Genomic DNA, 20,953 nt, shown 5'->3' with positions numbered 1-20,953 from the left:
ATGATACTTAACTCCACAGTTGGTACAGATTTATTATACTTAACTCCACAGTTGGTACTGATTTATTACCCCACAGTTGGTACAGATTTATTATACTTAACTAGACAGTTGGTACTGATTTATGATACTTAACCCCACAGTTGGTACTGGTTCATTATACTTAACCCCACAGTTGGTACCGATTTATTATACGTAACCCGACAGTTGGAACCGATTTATGATACTTAACCCTACAGTTGGTACCAATTTATGATACTTAACTTCACAGTTAATACTGATTTATTATTCATAACCCCACAGTTGGTACCAATTTATGATACTTAACTCAACAGTTGGTACATATTTATTATACTTAACCCCACAGTTGGTACCGATTTCTGATCCGTAACTTCACTTCACTGATTTATTATACTTAACCCCACAGTTGGTCCCATTTATGATACTTAACTCCACAGTTGGTACCAATTTATGATACTTAGCTCCACAGTTGGTACTGATTTATTATACGTAACTCCACAGTTGGCACTGATTTATTATACTGAACCTCACAGCTGGTAACAATTTATGATACTTAACTCCACAGTTGTTACAGATTTATTATACTTAACCCCACAGTTGGTACCGATTTATGATCCTTAACTTCACAGTTGGCACTGATTTATTATACTTAACCCCACAGTTGGTACCAATTTATGATACTTAACCCCACAGTTGGTACCGATTTATGATACTCAACTCCACAGTTGGTACCAATTTATGATACTTAGCTCCACAGTTGGTACTGATTTATTATACTTAACTCCACAGTTGGCACTGATTTCTTATACTTAACCCCACAGTTAGTACAGATTTATTATACTTAACTTGACAGTTGGTACTGATTTATAATACTTAACCCCACAGTTGGTACTAATTTATCATACTTAACCTCACAGCTGGTACCGATTTATGATACTTAACTCCACAGTTGGTATGATTTATGATACTTAACTCCACAGTTGGTACAGATTTATTATACTTAACCCCACAGTTGGTATCGATTTATGACCCTTAACTTCACAGTTGGCACTTATTTATTATACTTAACCCCACAGTTGGTACCGATTTGTGATACTTAACTCCTCAGTTGGTACTAATTTATGATACTTAACCTCACAGTTGGTACAGATTTATTATACTTAACTTGACAGTTGGTACAGATTTATTATACTTAACCCCACCGTTGGTACCAATTTATTATACTTAACTTCATAGTTGGCACTGATTTATTATACTTAACCCCACAGTTGGTACCAAATCATGATACTTAACTCCACAGTTGGTACTGATTTATTATACTTCACTCCACAGTTGGTACTGATTTATTACCCCGCAGTTGGTACAGATTTATTATACTTAACTAGACAGTTGGTACTGGTTTATGATACTTAACCCCACAGTTGGTACTGATTTATGATACTTAACTTGACAGTTGGTACAGATTTATTATACTTAACCCCACAGTTGGTATCGATTTATGACCCTTAACTTCACAGTTGGCACTTATTTATTATACTTAACCCCACAGTTGGTACCGATTTGTGATACTTAACTCCTCAGTTGGTACTAATTTATTGTAGTTAACCCCACTGCTGGTACTGATACTTAACTCCACAGTTGACACCGATTTATGATACTTAACTTGACAGTTGGTACCGATTTATTATACGTAACCCGACAGTTGGTACCGATTTATGATACTTAACCCTACAGTTGGTACCAATTTATGATACTTAACTTCACAGTTAATACAGATTTATTATACATAACCCCATAGTTGGTATCAATTTATGATAGTTAAATCCACAGTTAGTACCAATTTATTATACTTAACTCCACAGTTGGTGCTGATTTATGATACTTAACTTCACAGTTGGTACCGATTTATTATACTCAACTCCACAGTTGGTACTGATCTATTATTCCTAACTCCACAGTTGGTACAGATTTATTAAACTTAACTTCACAGTTCGTACCGATTTTTGATACTTAACTTCACAGTTGGTACCGATTTATTATACTCAACTCCACAGTTGCTACCGATTTAGGATCCTTAACTTCACAGTTGGCACTGATATATTATACTTAACCCCACAGTTGGTACCGATTTATGATACTTAAATTCACAATTGGCACAGATTTGTTATACTTAACCCCACAGTTGGTACCGATTTATGATACTTAACTCAACAGTTGGTACAGATTTATTATACTTAACCCCACAGTTCGTACAGATTTATGATCCTTAACTTCACAGTTGGCAATGATTTATTATACTTAACCCCACAGTTGTTATCGATTTATGATACTTAACTCCAAGGTTGGTACCAATTTATGATACTTAGCTCCACAGTTGGTACTGATTTATTATACTTAACTCCACAGTTGGCACTGATTTATTATACTTAACCTCACAGCTGGTAACGATTTATGATACTTAACCCCACAGTTGGTACCTATTTATGATACTTAACTCCACGGTTGGTACCAATTTATGATACTTAGCTCCACAGTTGGTACTGATTTATTATACTTAACCCCACAGTTGGTACAGATTTATTATACTTAACTTGACAGTTGGTAGTGATTTATGATACTTAACCCAACAGTTGGTACTGATTTATTATACTTAACCCCACAGCTGGTACCGATTTATGATACTTAACTCCACAGTTGGTATGATTTATGATACTTAACTCCACAGTTGGTACAGATTTATTATACTTAACCCCACAGTTGGTACCGATTTATGATCCTTAATTTCACAGTTGGCACTGATTTAATATACTTAACCCCACAGTTGGTACCGATTTGTTATACTTAACTCCTCAGTTGGTACCAATTTATGATACTTAGCTCCACAGTTGGTACTGATTTATTATACTTAACTCCACAGTTGGCACTGATTTATTATACTTAACCTCACAGTTGGTACAGATTTATTATACTTAACTTGACAGTTGGTACTGATTTATGACACTTAACCCCACAGTTGGTACTGATTTATTATACTTAACCCCACAGCTGGTACCGATTTATGATACTTAACTCCACAGTTGGTACGATTTATGCTACTTAACTCCACAGTTGGTACAGATTTATTATACTTAACCCCATAGTTGGTACCGATTTATGATCCTTAACTTCACAGTTGGCACTGATTTATTATACTTAACCCCACAGTTGGTACCGATTTATGATACTTAACTCCTCAGTTGTTACCGATTTATGATACTTAACTCCACAGTTGGTACTGATTTATTACCCCATAGTAGGTTCTGATTTATTATACTTAACTTGACAGTTGGTACTGATTTATGATACTTATCCCCATAGTTGGTACGGCTTTATTATACATAACCCCACAGTTGGTACCGATTTATGACACTTAACTCCACAGTTGGTACAATTTATGATACTTAACTCCACAGGTGGCACAGATTTATTATACGTAACCCGACAGTTGGTACCGATTAATGAGACTTCATTTCACAGTTGGTACCGATTTATTATACTTAACTCCACAGTTGGTACAGACGTATTATACTTAACCCCAGAGTTGGTACCAATTTATGATACTTAACTTCACAGTTGGTACTGATATATTATACTTAACCCCACAGTTGGTACCAATTTATGATACTTTTTTTTAACTCTTTATTAGCGACTGCAAAGAAGACATGCTCTTATACAAATAAATGCAATCATCACAGTCTGTTTTAAATTTTCTCCGCTACATTACATATGTTGAGTATCTGCATCTCGTACATTTTGCCAGTAAACATAGTGAAAGTCAAAGTCAGGGCCGGACTGGGAACCAAAACCGGCCCTGGCAAACTGCTCGGCTGCCCCCCCCCCCCGCTGGGGCGCTGGGGGGCGTTGGGGGCGCTGCGAGCTCTTTGCCAGTGCCGGTTTCGTCCGATTTTGTTACAGGGCCGATTTTGCAGCTATGCTGCAAAAACGTCCGTGTAACAAAATCGGCCCCCAGAGGCCAAAACCCGGCACCCACCCTTGCGGCTCACCGGGGGATTGCCTGGTGCCCGCTACGGCCAGTCCGGGCCTGGACAAAGTAATCGTCCCTATCGTCCGATGCATGTTCTATACATAAGCAATTCAACTTAGGTCACCTATATGTAAACATTTATCTTTGCAGAACTTAATAACGCCCACCCCAACACTCCCTCCACCCTTTCCCACCCTCCAATTTATGATACTTAACTTCAGAGTTGGTGCCGATGTATTTTAACTACATATATTGGTCCAGCACTCCTAAAAATCGTTATGGCACAAATAACAAAAATAATTTCTGACATTTACACAATATATTCAATAAGAATTCAGTGGAGTTGTTCGTTGTGTATTCTCTATTTATTCCATGAAATTTTCTTCCAATAACACAGATCGTAGCCAACGCGTTTCGTCCTTCTCGGACTTCTTCAGGGCGTAAGATATAGTTTGCAGTGTTCTTTGACAAATTTATTTAGAGTCCTCTTAGTTGGATCCAATTTGATACCAGGCTATCTTTATTATTCTTTTATATTTCTTATTTGTCAGTCACAAAGAAGCTTGTGCATTGGCGTAACAGTCCCGATAAACTGTCCTTATTCCTCAATATGTTCAATATGCTCCAATGCATGGCGTCCAGCGCGAAGTTGGTACTGATGTATTATATTTAACTCACCAGTTGGTACTGATTCATTATACTCAACTCCACAGTTGGTACAGATTTATTATACTTAACTCCACAGTTGGTAAAGATGTATTACTTAACCCCACAGTTGGTACAGATCTATTATACTTAACCCCACAGTTGGTGCAGATTTATTATACTTAACTCCACAGTTGGTATGGATTTATGATACTTAACCCCACTTAACCCCACAGTTAGTACAGATGTATTATACTTAACCCCACAGTTGGTGCAGATATATAATACTTAACTCCACAGCTAGTACAGATTTATTATACTTAACCCCACAGTTGGTGCAAATTTATTTCCTATTTGTTGATACAACTTCGCCGACCTGCTCGAGGAAAAAGCAGATTTAATTTGAAAATGTTCACATTCATTAAAGGATTCATTAAGTATCAATTAGGAAATAATTAACCGGTTCAGCAAGTTGCTCAAAATATTGCCTTTCCATGAATCAGCTGCACGTCTCCCTACCTTTCAAGGAAGGGCAGGTGGCTTGGTCGATGACGGAATAGAATACGTCTCTCCTGATACATAGCAAAGAATAAAGTCACGTCCAGGAGGAAGGGCGTCATCATCACGCAAGAGGGAGGAGCCTCAAGGTGGCCTGTATAAAATACCATAGGATTCCAAGGCTCCACAAACTCTCCAGGTCTCCTCGGTCATTACCCACTGCTGCCTCAGGTGAGTGACGTGGCCTTCTCGGCACTGGCTGAAGTATATTCTGGGGCTTTGGGGTCAGGTGATGCTGTTCTGGGAGGCAGATTTCTGCATTTGCATGTGTGGGGGCCTAGTTTACCCCAGGTTTAGTAGAGCACGTGCAGGCTACGTCATTGCATATTTTCATTCTGTAAAATGTGTGTGATGAAGAGCCAGGCGCTCTGTTTCTGTTGTCTCTGTAAAATGTGTTTGCAAACCTGACCTGTTTCTTAGCAAGTCAGGACACAGTTTCTGATTTTTCTATTAGTTTTTGCATTTCTGTGCATTTGTTGTTATTTAAAGTGCGAAAAGGCAGCTCTTTGCTACTCTAAAGACATTTTTTTAGGTAACTAATTAAGATTTCGGCCAGGATTTACCAACGCTATGCACTAGTGCAAAGTAACAAAAAATGATGCGAAGTGCTGAGTTGGGATTTACTTTTACTCTAAGTAGAGTACAGTTCTGTTCTACTTTGTATCAAAGGGCTGTCACGTGGCGGGTGCGTTTACACACTAACACCCATGGTTTCTGATGCAAAGTCCTGTTTATTAACATCTGTAGATAAAGCTTTTGATTAACAAATGTAGCCTCCCTGAGGCAGGCACAACAAACGATTTCCTACTTTGTATGTGTGCACAAGCAAAGTGGGAACGTTTACAATTAAGTGTAAGCCTAGTATTTTGTGCAGGAAGGGTTCCCTTCCATTACAAAACCCATGCCAGACTCACACAAGTATATTTGCACTATTGTGCAAAGGTGAGTGTGCGGTGCCAGGCAGCCAGAAAGTGTGCAGCACTTGCGAAGAGGGAGGCAGTGTCATATCTTTGTATTAGTGGTGCTGTCATGCTGTCTCGCTTTCACACAACCTAGAGCAGCAACTTGGGTTGCCACACTGTGTTTCTTTGCTTGAAAAAAAGAAAACATTGCCCCTAATTTTGATGTCTCATGCCATCTTGACTAGGCTAGTGTTTACAGACAGAGTTCCTTGACTCATACTGGACTAAATAGATTGATATATTGTTTCGATTATGCAAAATTCAGAAAAACTGTTTCCAAAATGTCTGAGATATGTACATTCATTAGAGACTAAGCAGATACACTGTATGCTTGCAATCTTCTTGTAACTCCCCCTGATGCTTGGCCGCCCCTGAAGAGACCACCCACCTGTAAGGTCCTCTCTGTTCTGTATCCTACATAAAACCCTTTACTTCCCCTCCCCTAGATACCCTTACTGGAGATAACCCGCAAATCCTTTGTAGCTAAACCAATGCTCAATAAATTCCCTCACCTACCTAAACTAAAAGTCTGAGTATGGCCCTAATGTGTAGTTTTTCTCTCCATCACTACCACTGGGGCGAGGCAAAGCAATGAATATAGAGTCTTTGTGATAATTGTTTTATAGCACTAAAGCCTTCTGCTCCACCATGTCTTTTTCCAATAATAATACTCCCCACTTGCATCTCAGTGGATGTCACTGCCAGATTCTTGGCTCTTACCTGCACTCAGTCCCTTACCCATTTTGATAGCTGACCATGGAATAATCTTTTAATTTCTCGGTTGAAGAAACCCTTAAAAACAGATATTACTTTCCAAGGGAGGTCTCACCAATGTTTCTTCAATAGACTTCCTGGGATTCCAGGTTATGCCTTGTTTCTTTTATGGGGTATTTAGCCAGTCATGGCTTTCCCAATCACACAGCTTTTCATTCTGGCATGTATACATTTATTGAATGAAAAATGATGTGACCTAAAAAGCCAAGAGTGTTAGCCTTCTCATATCTAACAATGGACAATTGGAGCTCTCTGTACCACTTAATTTTCTGTTGGTTACCCAAATGCTACTGAACACACCAGTGTCATGTCCTGGGCTTTCCTCTAACAATCCAATGCACGATGAGGGCTTACTTCTCTGTCCACATTACTTAGAAGATCACAGGGTTTCAGTGAAACGGAAACCCAGACCAGAGACATTGGAGGATAAGTACAATAGAAGTGGCGGAGAGAGGCGTTAGCCTCCTGGGCTTAACAACATGCTCTGCCACTTCGGAAACGCAAGGCTGCACTATATGCATCCTATGTACGCCACCCTTGTACATAGGGGGACAGCGTCAAATACAATGGGTGTTGCGGTGGAACGACCACCACAATTCCCACTGCACGCCCCTTTCATACTAAAAATTGCGTGAAAGGGTGCCTTATGTACAAGGCAGAGTTAAGCCACATTAAGTGGCTTAACACTGCCTTGTACATAAGGCAATTCCCCTATCGCCACGGGAACGTCACAAAAAGTGACGTTCCAGTGGCGATAGGGGCTTGTACATATGCCCCATTGTACGCTAGCCTCCATGGAGCCATTGGCTAATCCTAAAGTGCCTCAGGAATATTTTTTTAGCAAAGTCTCCTTTCTCTTTGCATACTAGGTCGCCTCTACATCGTGCAAAGATGTGCAGTCTCACCGAAGTGATCAGCTGTATTCATGAGCTATTCAAGAAGTATGGCGAAAAGGAATCAGGCCGTAACAAGCTGAACAAGGCAGAGCTCACCAAGCTGATCAAAGAGGAGCTCCCGCAATCACTTCAGGTAAAACAGCACAACATTGTCAGAAGGATCCTGTCTCTGTACATATTCTTCTTGTCAGCATGCAACGCATTACTTTTAGTTTACTTTAGGAAGCAAGAAAGAGGCTGCTGGAATACCCTTTCAAGTTAGCTTTCTGAGTGAGAAGGCAGTGTTGACTGGGCTTGTTCTAAAAAAGTGATGCTCATTTGAAAACTTTTAACCCCTTCGCCGCGGGCGAATTCCACGCGGTGCAGGGGTTGGGCGTGGCGCTGCGGTGCTCATGACGGCTCCCGGACGTCATAAATCACGGTGGGCGGGTGCTCATGATGGCCGGGAGCCGTCCGAACTCCCCCCACTAATTAAATCTCCCGCACAGCGGGCAATTAACACCGCGTGGGAGGAGCTGACAACGTTGGGACGGCTTCTGGTCGTCATGAGCACACGCCTATTGTGACTCATGATGGCCGGGAGCTGTCATGAGCACCGAAGGTGTTAAAATCACTCTTGACGGGGGCCATAAACATCCATGACCCTGGGACACCATGTTCCAAACTTATACTTTCCATTAACCACATTTATTAAAGGAGTTTTATAAAGCGCAGACGTGACCCATCGGGCATCAGTTCACTGAACGAATAGTAGACAGGTTATACAAACAGAGTAAATGGCAAATATAGTTATAAGGGAGAGCAGTAAGATGTGCAGAGCATACACTTAGTATGTTGAATCACGAGCAAATATTTTCAACATAAGATTCATCCTGAGTTCAGTAAAGTTGTTAATAGAGATATTTGTTCATCAGAAATTTTTTCATTTCTATTTTGAAGGCAGTAATCGAGGGATTGGTTTTGATAGTGGATGGCAGTGAGTTTCAAATTCTAGGGGCTTGGTCAGACAATGAGCGGTTTGTATGTTGTCTTCTTAAGCTTCTGCGGTTTCAGCAATAGGGAATTGTCACTTCTCAAGGAGCAACTGCCGCCTGACCTCTCAAGTTTATTGACTAGGTAAATGGGAGTGCTGTGGTGTAGAGCCTTATGAGTCATGCAGGCTATTTTCAGCTAGATCCTTGTATCAATCGGGAGCCAGTTTAAAAGTTTTAGGTCTGGACTGATTTGATCAAACTTCCTGGATCCCGAGACTAGTCTAGCTGATGAGTTCAGCACAGCTCTTAATGGTGCTAACCTTGATTAAGGCAGGCCTGCGAGAGTAGCAATCCTGTAGTCTAATCTGAATATGACAAAGGATTGTACTGCCATGCGAAGGTCGTCAAGGGGCAAGAAACGTTTGATTTGCTTTAGGATGCTCAGCTTATAGAGGGCTCCCCTCATTGTTGCTCTAATATAATCTTGCATATTCAGATGTTTGTCCAGGGGTATTCCAAGCAATCTCGTGGAGTCAATGATAGTTGGGACACAGTTGAGAGCTGTAAAATATCTGAGCCATACATGTATTGGGACAGAGCAGTTGTGGGGGTGATCAGGAGAAAATTCAGTTTTGACGGGCGTTGAGCATGAGGTTGTTGTGGGTTAGCCAATGCTAGGTTTGCAGCAGGGTGTGGTTAAGTTTCTTGACGTCTTCGGGGTGAGATTTTCAAGTACAATTGAGTGTCATCAGCATATATATGATAAAGAATATTTGAGCGCTTTAGAATTTCCGTGGGGGGTTCCATAAACAGATTAAATGGCGTAGGAGGAAGTATGGATCCTTAAGGTACTCCAATATAGACCGTAGTGCAGTTGGGGAGGGTATGCTTGATTTTTATTCTTTGAGATCTGTTGGGTAGGAATGACGCAAACCAGCTTGCAACGAGTCCGGATAGCCCCATCATTGCCTTCAGAAAGCTGATCATTCTGTCATGTTTGACTGTGTCAAATGCGGAGAATAGATCCAGTAGAATAAGTAGGCATGATTCATTCAGATCAAGCAGTCTCAGGGCATCATCAACAATATGTGTTAAGGCTGTTTCGGTGCTATGACCTTTTCTGAGGAAGGATTGGCAATCATCCAGAAGATGGAGCTTATCCATATGGTCACAGAGTTGTAAGTGCACATATTTTTCTATGGACCTTTGCTAGTGTGGGGAGGTTGGTAATGGAACGAACGTTATTGAGATCAGACTGATCTGCATTTGGCTTTTTGAGCATAGGACTGACCTGTCCTATTTTTAGACAGTCGGCATCAGGCCCTGAGATAGGGATGCATTAATAATCCTGGTCCAGAGTGGTAGAAGGGAGGATTTTAGTTCTTTGGTAAGTTTAGCGGGCACAGGATCAGAGAAATGGTTGGAGGGTTTAGCGATGTTATTATTTTGAGTATACCGACTTCGCCTGGAATTTGGAGAGCATTCCAGCTAGCATTGTTTTTTAGGAGCAAATTATTTGGGGGATATTCCCCCATTGTTGAATGGGAAGGAGATTGGGAAGGGAATGGTTTTGTGGATGTTGGGAGGCGATATGTAGTTCTGGTTTGATCTTCTTGGTCTTTTCTATGAAATGGGAGAAGAAGTCATTTCCACAGAGCAATGATACTTTATCTCCTGGGTAGGATTTAGGGTTGTGGGTTGCTTGTTGCTTGATAAGTTAAAATAGTTTTTTGGGTCTGTGTTTGGCTACATCTAGTTGTATCTTAAAGTGTTCAGTTTTAGATCTTCTAATGTGTCTATTATAGGCACTTCTCATCAAGCTCAGATGCTTGAGGTGAGAGAGGGAGGGAGAGATTCTCCAGGTTCTTTCAGCATGTCTTAACTTCTGTCTTTCTTCATTAAGGTTGCAGTTGAACCAGGGTTTGGGTGGTTTGCAGGGGAGTCTTTTTAGCTGTTTCGGTGCAGCTGCGTCGAGAATATCTGACATAGATTGGAAATAGTGATCTGTGAAATCATTAACATTCACCATGTTTGTAGGAGGTTGTAAGATTCTGTTGCTGCTAGAAGATAGCTCAGAAAGGTTAATATTTCTCAGGTCTCTGGTCAATTGTTTGGTTTTACGTGGTTGCCCCTATCGCACTAGCAAGTTTCCCAAGATAAGGAAGGGAACAAGGTAGTGATCAGACCAGTCACAAGGACATATGGATTCCATTTGTATGTCATTGTCTTTGGATATGATAAGGTCAGGGGTTGTGCTCTATTATGAGTAGGGCCATTACATGATTTGGTGAGACTGAGGTCCAAGAGGAAGGCTTTGAAGGTGTCCAGTTGATGGCCATTAGTGTCATTCCAGTGGATGTTGAATTCCCTGAGGAAGATCTGGTTGTTGTTTTGGTCTGATTTAGATACAATGGTCTCCATTAGCTGTTCAATGAAAGGAAGATTGTTGCCAAGGGGGTGGTATAGAGTGTGTAGAGTGCATACTATCTTGTTTTTGTTCCATATACAATACCTAGATATTCACAAGAGGGCGTTGGTGCAGTGTGAGCTTGTTCCTGGGTGAGCGAGGAGTGGAAAATGCATGCTACGCCTTCTCCTGTTTTTCTTGCTCTATCTAATTGATGATGTCAAAGTTGGGTGGAACTAAAATCTTCATAATGGGTGAGGAAGTATCATTGAGCCAGGCTTCTGTTAAGATTAGGAGGTCATGGTCTTGAGCAAGGATGGGATCCGCGATGTCGGCAGCATGTGTAACCACTGATCTGCAGTTGAGAAGCGTGGACTTGATATGAGATTTGGTTGTTAGTCGTTAGTGTCTCATGATGAGTTCTAAACTCTGAGACCGTGGGCTTCACTACCTTAGATTTTAAATGTTCACACAAATGTCTAAAAGAAAAGCTTAGGGCTGGAAATACCGGGCCATAGCGACCTGCATATAATATGTCAACACTTCTGGCCTGCAAATCTGCATCACCATTATGTGCCCGGAGCAGATGATACAAGCAGTCACTATGATAAGCTGGTAGTCCAACATACATGCAGGAGGTTGAATTGAGTCATGATATTCAGGGTGGCAGCTGGCTATATAAAGGAGATCCTTTCAGATTCACTGAATGCAGATTTACCTTATGAGGATGTTCTCATCATCCAATATGGATCTAGACCTATTAGAACTACATTTTCCACCCCAATGACCGCCAAAATCAGCAAATTAAAAACAGCAGCAAGATCCATACATTTAGAAATTCCCAATGTGAGACATACGGCACATTTAAAAATAGGCCTGATTTACAATGCAGAAGAGGCAAACTGATATCTAATTTTACCTGTTCACACAAACATGAATGGTGGAGCATTATCGCCATACAGTCAGAGCTGCAATACTCTTGTGGACTATAACAATCAGGGCTTCATTTCGACACCGTTGCTGATACAAGTCCGACCGACCTCCGGTCAACGGTCCCGACCACGAATTTTGATGTGACTGCACATGGTGCAGTGTCAAGCTCCCATACAGAAAACAGAGTTTGAGTTCATTCCTGCACTGTGTGGCAGGCACCTCATAGCTGCCCCCTAGCCCCCCAACCAGACTGGCTAAAGGAGGCCCTGCTTTGGGCCTCCAAATTCACTTTCCAACAGTGTTATCATGTAGGAAAGCCCGACATAGAACCCTGCTGGAAATCTACATCGCAATCCGGACGGCGTAAAATGCCGTCCATAGGGATTACGTGCCGGGTTCAAATAGCACACAGGGTCCTTAAGCCTGTCAGAAACCAGCCGGAATGTATGGCCAGTTTCAAAACCGACAGCCTCCATTGTTACTGCATAATGAGGTCCTGACTGTTATTCTGCATGTACTGAGAGCCATACCTCATGGTCAGCAGTCTTAATCTGCGGTCCCAGGGACCCTGTGGGGCCTACAATGCCTACCCAGGGGCTCTGCAACTGTTTAAATATTCAATAATATTTGCAGATTAATAAAGCATATACCCACAATACTGTCAATTAAAACTTTTAAAGTACTCTGTAAATGTAGAGAAACTTGAAATTGGAATCTGAAAATAAAGCTGGTATCCATATCTTGATTCGTGGGAGCAGTGACTCTATAGTGGTATAGATGACTGGTGACCTCAACTGAAGCACTAGCATGCACTGGGAAAAAAGCATTAGTAGCGAAAAAGACAAGTGAAATGCTGCAGTCAAGCATATCACTTTTCTTTTATAATTACAAATACATTTTGAAAAGATTAAACTTCCCATTAAAAATGCAACTTTGATTTTTGTCTATTTTTTATTGTTAAATAATGAAAATATTTCCTAATGTGTGCATTTGTTCGATTTCGATAGTTTAGTGTACTTATTGGAGGTTAAAATCGTAGAAAAATTGCTAAGGCTGTTGCTCCGTGCTTTCAATACTGTTTCAGAGGGAGTCTACAGAAGGCAAAAGATTCAAAACTACTGCCTTAGATATTTAAAAGCTAGACTTATAATCCTGAAAGGATGCTTCAGCATTCGTGAGTACTGAACAAACAACTCAAAGAAACTGAGCCATTTCTAAAATTGCTTTAAGCCAGCCATCAGATGTCCAGCTAGCATCTTAAACATGCAGTAGTCACCTGATTTGAAATTATGAAAAAGAGCTTGCATGGTCAAAGCCAACATTCATCAAATGGCTTCTACTTCATGTCGCTTCCTTTGCGATAAAAGGAACCACTTTCCTAAAATTGAGCCAATTATGGCTTGATTAACAGAGAAATTCCCAAGAAATTTTGGGATTTCATAGGCAATCTTAAAGCACAATTAGGGCCCTCATCCAGCAATGGCACAGATATTAGATGCATATATATTTTTTCTCCGCCGAACGACACACGCTGGAGGTGCTTCATCGTGCCTAGTCGTTGCCGATGGTTGGCACTGGCAAAATTCCGGACAGTGCCAATTTTGTAAGAGAGGAAAGAGTGAGGGGTGTTAACTTTGAGTCTTCCACATGGTTGTGCGGTTTGTGCTATGCATAGTCTGGCGACTGCGTTTCCATTTCTGCTCCACCAGGTGGTGCCACGGGCAGGGCGAGTTGCAATTAGATCCCCGACTAAACTCCCCCATACCTTTCCAGACTAGCCTTTGGCTCGCAGATCCTACTAACGGGTTTCAGCACGACATGGGAGATATATGCTCTTGAGGAAGTAATCTATTGGTGTTTTGAGCACCACGCGTATTTACTTCTGAACAAAAAAAATTGTTTCATTAAACATGGTTAACCTTTGTTTGGGAGGAGTTGAGTCAAATAAAAAAAATGCATTTGTGTATTTTCACAAACTGACAAATTAGGTGTTTTGAGACAAATGAATTGAATTTTCACATATACATCTAAAGCACATACTTGAGTGGTAATTACTGGCGCTCTCAGGAAATTAATATTTAGGATTACTTTAATCCATCTCCTTCTGTGAGCTTGTAAGAGGGCCCAGAGCCGACACACAGCAGCGATGTACAAAATATTTCTAGAAATGCTGATTTGCCAGAGTATGGAAGGTAGAATGCGACTTAGAACACATTTGGAAGGGGCATGGGAGAGAAAAGTAGAATTGTGGTTGCATGCTAAATAATAAACAATGTGAAATTGCATTTTCAGAACCGTCTGTTTTTCCGATGGCTTTAATATTTTTAGGTAAATTGTATTGAAAAGTGCACAATTTTCTCAATATTATGGTTGGGTGTGTGAATCAGCAACTTTTCTAGAGATCGCCAGGTTTGCTTGACACACTGTTAAAATCCTGGAATATATTTTGAGTGTCTTGTCATGGCCTAAAACGTTTCAACACGTTTGTGTGATAACTGTGGTGTGAAATACACTATTTAATACCATTATATTAAAATGTTTTGCTGCTAAACCGCAAACACCTTTTTAGGAAGACGGAACACTTCAAGAAATAAACACTTTCAGAAATCACCAGAAGTTAATGATCATGCGCACTAGTTTGTGCTCGGTACTTGGCCGGGACTGAACTGGAATGGCACGGGGAGCAAAAAAACGATGGATTTAGGCCTAGATCTCTGTACTGGGGTGAATGCATGACATTGTTCTGCATTCTGTCCATCAATTGTTCTTTTTGCATTTGTCGCCCCGAGTGGGACAGGTATGCCCAGACGTGGGTCGCGTGCTCTCCATGCCACTGGAGTCAAGCTAGCCTGGCTGATGAGGGCTGAAACCCAGAAACCGGTCCTAGGATACTTGTTTCTAGTCCAGGGAGGACCTAGGTTGGCAGTTCGGGACTGTTCTCATGGGAAACAGGTTCAAGACTGATTTGCATATGGCAAGGTCTCAACTGGAATGGCATAGAGAGCAAAAAAGGATGGATTTAGGCCCAGATCTTAGTACTAGGGTGAATGTTTGACATTGTGCAGCATTCTGTTAATCATTTATACTTTTTGCAGTTACTTGACTGGGCATGTTTGAAAACCTATGGTTTGTGCTTGTCAAATCCTTCAGGGGTTAACCCATTGCTTGGACAAGCGCTACAACATTTAAGAGAGCAAGCTAAACATGAAAGCACTCTTTTACATCCATGTTGTTTCTCCTGTCAAGCCAAACAATCCTCTGAAGGTGCAGGGAGAGAACCAATGGCTGTGGGCATTGTCCATGGAGGCAGAGGGTGGTTCAAAAGGTATATATATAACATAAAGAAGGGTACTTCCTGCTACTACCCTGCAATTCAATTCGTCCTCCTCTGAAGAAGAAGGCAGCCGCCTTCGAAACGCGTCAGGATACAAGACGAAGCAGGATAATTATCATGAACCTTGTTCCCGGTTTTCTAGCTATTTAGCGATCTGCCGTGAATAAAGCCTTGCCTGGAAGCCCCGTGAGTGTGGTTGGTGTTTTACACTTGAGCTCTCATATATATATATATATATATATATATATATATGTATGAGCAATTGTCCCAATAATGAGAGGAGCTCTGTAGCTGGTGCCGGCGGCGAGGTTCAGGACACCCTCGCAAAATACCTCTCAGCAAAACTCGTTTCAATCAAGAAACACGCCGCACACTACTCCATAGGTTCAATTCTTAAGTTTATTTTCTGTAGGATCCCCACCTACGCGTTTCGGACAACAATCTGTCCCTGATCACGGTACTAATATTATATATATTTGATGTGATCAAGGCTGCCTGTGTGTAGCCGAAACGCGTCATGCTGACGAACGCCATAATGGAATAAAGATTCATGCACTGATTCACTGTTTGGAGCTCGTTTGTGGTCTGTACCTGTTTCAGGCGTCTTAGGATTCCCAGGATTCAGGACTTGTTTTGGTATATATATATATATATATATATATATATATATATATATATATATATATATATATATATATATTCGTGAAAAAGAAGGCTAGCCCTTCGAAACGCGTTGAGTGGAACGAAACTTGAATTAAACACGTTTATCCTGAAACTGGTGGCCTGGACAATCCTTTCTTTTACCTGCGTAAGGCGAAGCTTTGGAATGTATGTACTCCAAATGCCTCATGGTGTTTGTAGTTGTAGCAGGGCAGCTCAAGCACGGAATGCAGTGCATCTACCCACTGGGGGTGAACATTTGTATTTTATTATGTGTGACTGAGCATCGCATCCACTTGGATATAAAATGAACTACAAACACCATGAGGCATTTGGAGTGCCACGCCCACACGGGCAGGTGTTATTAATTTGGAAGCTGAACGCGACGCCTTCACTACAATCCCTGCCACTGATGAAAGGAATGTATTTCCTGAAACGCGTCTGGCAAGCATTTTACACGGAGAAGCCTGTTACCTGTGTTTGGACTGCTGGCAAGTTTTCGAATGCAAAATAAATGAACTTTTTATTTAAGCTTCCAGAGGCCTTTCTCAAATGTGCTTTCCTGTTTGTGTTGATTTATGGGGCCTGGCATGCCTAACGAGGAAGGCTCACTGTTCTCATGCAGGTCTGTTCAAGCTGGCTTCACGAGCTTGAAATCATCGGAAGGAAGCATTGTAGGCTGCAATTCAGGACTGGAGCCTGCAGAGAGTTCGCACTTGAAAACTACAAAGCAGGGCAGCTCAAGCACGGAATGCAGTGCATCTACCCACTGGGGGTGAACATTTGTATTTTATTATGTGTGACTGAGCATCGCATCCACTTGGATATAAAATGAACTACAAACACCATGAGGCATTTGGAGTGCCACGCCCACACGGGCAGGTGTTATTAATTTGGAAGCTGAACGCGACGCCTTCACTACAATCCCTGCCACTGATGAAAGGAATGTATTTCCTGAAACGCGTCTGGCAAGCATTTTACACGGAGAAGCCTGTTACCTGTGTTTGGACTGCTGGCAAGTTTTCGAATGCTAAATAAATGAACTTTTTATTTAAGCTTCCAGAGGCCTTTCTCAAATGTGCTTTCCTGTTTGTGTGTTGATATATATATATATATATATATATATATATATATATATATATATATATATATATATATATATATATATATATATATATATATGTGTGTGTGTGTGTGTGTGGGTGTGTGTGGGTGGTGCCAGTGGCAGAAGAGAGAACAGTATCCTAAGAAAACACTTGGGAAAATCAACAGGACCTTGGTATGGCAGCCAATCCTACACTGGCATTTACCGTCTTCCCTTGAGTGAGGGCAGTGGTAAGTTAGCGGGAGTAGAGTCTCTGCAATCAAAGACAGCAACTGCGGCATGTAGAGCAGATGCTGGCCAAATGCTGACACCTAGATATTTCATCCAGATGTCATTTAGTTTCTTGATTAAGCAACGTTTTGCTCTTGCTGCATGAGTACATGTTTATAATTTTCTTGTATTATTCTAGAAATCTGATGAAAAGGAATCAATCAACTCACTGATGAAAATTTTGGATGAAAATCAAGATGGGGAGATTGATTTTACCGAGTTCTTGGTCCTAGTATCTGCGCTTGGAATGTCGTATGAGCAGTATGTGAGTGAGGAGCAAGAAAACGAGTCTTATGGAATATCACAGCCCAATTACGCTCAGAAGAAACCTGTGCCAGTAGCAGAAAAGAAAACCAAGCCAGTGCCAGCTCCAGAAACAAAGAAAGCACCAGTGCCTGAAACAAAGCCAGCACCAGTTCCAGAAGCAAAGAAAGCACCAGTGCCTGAAACAAAGCCAGTACCAGAAACAAAGTCAGTGTCAGAAACAAAGCCAGCACCAGTGCCAGAAGTAAAGAAAGCACCAGTGCCTGAAACAAAGCTAGCACCAGTTCCAGAAGCAAAGAAAGCACCAGTGCCTGAAACAAAGCCAGTACCAGAAACAAAGTCAGTGTCAGAAACAAAGCCAGCATCAGTACCAGAAGTAAAGAAAGCACCAGTGCCTGAAACAAAGCCAGCACCAGTTCCTGAAGCAAAGAAAGCACCAGTGCCTGAAACAAAGCCAGTGCCAGAAACAAAGTCAGTGTCAGAAACAAAGTCAGTGTCAGAAACAAAGCCAGCACCAGTGCCAGAAGTAAAGAAAGCACCAGTGCCTGAAACAAAGCTAGCACCAGTTCCAGAAGCAAAGAAAGCACCAGTGCCTGAAACAAAGCCAGTACCAGAAACAAAGTCAGTGTCAGAAACAAAGCCAGCATCAGTACCAGAAGTAAAGAAAGCACCAGTGCCTGAAACAAAGCCAGCACCAGTTCCTGAAGCAAAGAAAGCACCAGTGCCTGAAACAAAGCCAGTGCCAGAAACAAAGTCAGTGTCAGAAACAAAGTCAGTGTCAGAAACAAAGCCAGCCTCAGTGCCAGAAGTAAAGAAAGCACCAGTGCCTGAAACAAAGCCAGCACCAGTTCCAGAAGCAAAGAAAGCACCAGTGCCTGAAACTAAGCCAGTGCCTGAAACAAAGCCAGTGCCAGAAACAAAGTCAGCATCAGTGCCAGAAGTAAAGAAAGCACCAGTGCCTGAAACAAAGCCAGCACCAGTTCCAGAAGCAAAGAAAGCACCAGTGCCTGAAACAAAACCAGTGCCAGAAACAAAGTCAGTGTCAGAAACAAAGTCAGTGTCAGAAACAAAGCCAGTATCAGTGTCAGAAGCAAAGAAAGCACCAGTGTTTGAAACAAAGCCAGCACCCTTGCCAGAAGCAAAGAAAGCACCAGTGCCTGAAACAAAGCAAGCACCAGTTCCAGAAGCAAAGAAAGCACCAGTGCCGGAAACAAAGCCAGTGCCAGATCCAAAGTCAGTGTCAGAAACAAAGCCAGCATCAGTGCCAGAAGTAAAGAAAGCACAAATGCCTGAAACAAAGCCAACACCAGTTCCAGAAGCAAAGAAAGCACCAGTGCCTGAAACAAAGCCAGTGCCAGAAACAAAATCAGTGTCAGAAACAAAGTCAATGTCAGAAACAAAGCCAGTATCAGTGTCAGAAGCAAAGAAAGCACCAGTGTTTGAAACAAAGCCAGCACCAGTTCCAGAAGCAAAGAAAGCACCAGTGCCAGAAACAAAGTCAGTGTCAGAAACAAAGCCAGCATCAGTGCCAGAAGCAAAGAAAGCACCAGTGTTTGAAACAAAGCCAGCACCAGTGCCGGAAGCAAAGAAAGCACCAGTGTTTGAAGCAAAGCCGGCGCCAGTGCAAGAAACAAAGTCAGTTTCAGAAACAAAGCAAGCACCAGTGCCAGAAGCAAAGAAAGCACCAGTGTTTGAAACAAAGCCAGCACCAGTGCTGCTAGCAAAGAAAGCACCAGTGTTTGAAACAAAGCCGGCACCAGCACCAGTGCCAGAAACAAAGTCAGTGTCAGAAACAAAGCCAGCATCAGTGCCAGAAGCAAAGAAATCCCCAGTGTTTGAAACAAAGCCAGCACCAGTACCAGAAGCAAAGAAAGCACCAGTGTGTGAAACAAAGCCAGCACCAGTTCCAGAAGCAAAGAAAGCAACAGTGCCTGAAACAAAGCCAGTGCCAGTGCCAGAAACAAAATCAGTGTCAGAAACAAAGCCATCATCAGTTCCAGAAGCAAAGAAAGCACCAGTGTTCGAAACAAAGCCAGCACCAGTGCCTGAAACAAAGCCAGTGCCAGAAACAAAGTCAGTGTCAGATATAAAGCCAGCATCAGTGCCAGAAGCAAAGAAAGCACCAGTGTTTGAAACAAAGCCAGCACCAGCGTCTGAATCAAAGCCAGCACCAGAGCCAGAAGCAAAGAAAGCATCAGTGCCTGAATCAAAGCCAACACCAGAAACAAAGTCAGCAACAGTGAAAAATTCAGCCACAGTAACAAAAGGCGAGCTAGTTTTAGTGACAAAGTCAACGCCATTACCAGAAAAAAAGCCAGCTACCGTTCATGACACAAAGTCAACACCACAACATGAATCTATGTGCAAGGCACCCACACACACAAAATCAGACTAGACAGGACCAGAGCTTGAAACAAAACCTTCATCACTGCCTGAAATAATCTCGGTTCTCGCTCCCAAAACTAAGTCCATACCAGTCCCTGGAAAAAAGCCTGCATTGGTGCCAGAAAAAAACCTAAAGCGCTAGGGCTAAAAAACTGATTTTTTCTCAAAGCATCATCAGGCATAAGGTAAAAATAATAGACATCCAATCCAAACTTCAGAGCCTTTTGCGAAGTTACTATCAGAATCAAACCTAGAACAATTTAAGAACAAAACCCATCTATTACAGCCGCCCCAGACACAACTATTACACCACCCCCAGACACATATATTACACCACCCCCAGAAACATCTATTACACCACCCCCAGACGCATCTATCACAGCACCCCGAGAAAAATCTATTACACCACCCCGAGATACATCTATTACCCCACCCCCGGGAAACATCTATTACACCACCCTCAGACACATCTATCACAGCACCCCCAATAAACATCTATCACACCACCCTCAGATACATCTATTACACCATCCCAGAAACAACTGTTACACCAACCCCAGACACATCTATTACACCAACCCAGAAACATCTATTACAGGACCCCAAGATACATCTATTACCCCACCCCAGAAACATCTATTACACCACCCCCAGACACATCTATTACCCCACCCCAAGAAACACCTATCACCCCACTCTCAGATACATCTATTACACCACCCCAGAAACAATTGTTACACCACC

At 41.8% G+C, this 20,953-nt stretch overlaps 1 protein-coding gene across 1 annotated transcript; it reads left to right on the top strand.

The window, feature by feature from the left end:
- Nucleotides 1-5,386: 5,386 nt before the first annotated feature.
- Nucleotides 5,387-20,645, top strand: LOC144799247 (uncharacterized). Its single transcript, XM_078670501.1, has 3 exons — nucleotides 5,387-5,416; nucleotides 7,851-8,010; nucleotides 17,700-20,645. The coding sequence occupies exons 2-3, from the start codon at nucleotides 7,873-7,875 to the stop codon at nucleotides 20,217-20,219; spliced, it is 2,658 nt and encodes an 885-aa protein (XP_078526627.1). The 5' UTR covers nucleotides 5,387-5,416; nucleotides 7,851-7,872; the 3' UTR covers nucleotides 20,220-20,645.
- Nucleotides 20,646-20,953: the final 308 nt, after the last annotated feature.

Source organism: Lissotriton helveticus, chromosome 12 (genome assembly GCF_964261635.1).
Source record: "Lissotriton helveticus chromosome 12, aLisHel1.1, whole genome shotgun sequence".
NCBI classification, from domain to species: Eukaryota; Metazoa; Chordata; class Amphibia; order Caudata; family Salamandridae; genus Lissotriton; species Lissotriton helveticus.
The sequence above is the reverse complement of the archived record's forward strand: the minus strand, read 5'-3'. Positions and strand labels throughout refer to the sequence as shown.

Excerpts from the sequence above, each read along its gene's own strand:
- LOC144799247 (XM_078670501.1), top strand. The coding sequence starts at position 7,873 with ATGTGCAGTCTCACCGAAGTGATCAGCTGTATTCATGAGCTATTCAAG. Across the intron at positions 8,011-17,699 it reads AGCTCCCGCAATCACTTCAG|AAATCTGATGAAAAGGAATC; the intron begins GTAAAACAGCAC and ends GTATTATTCTAG.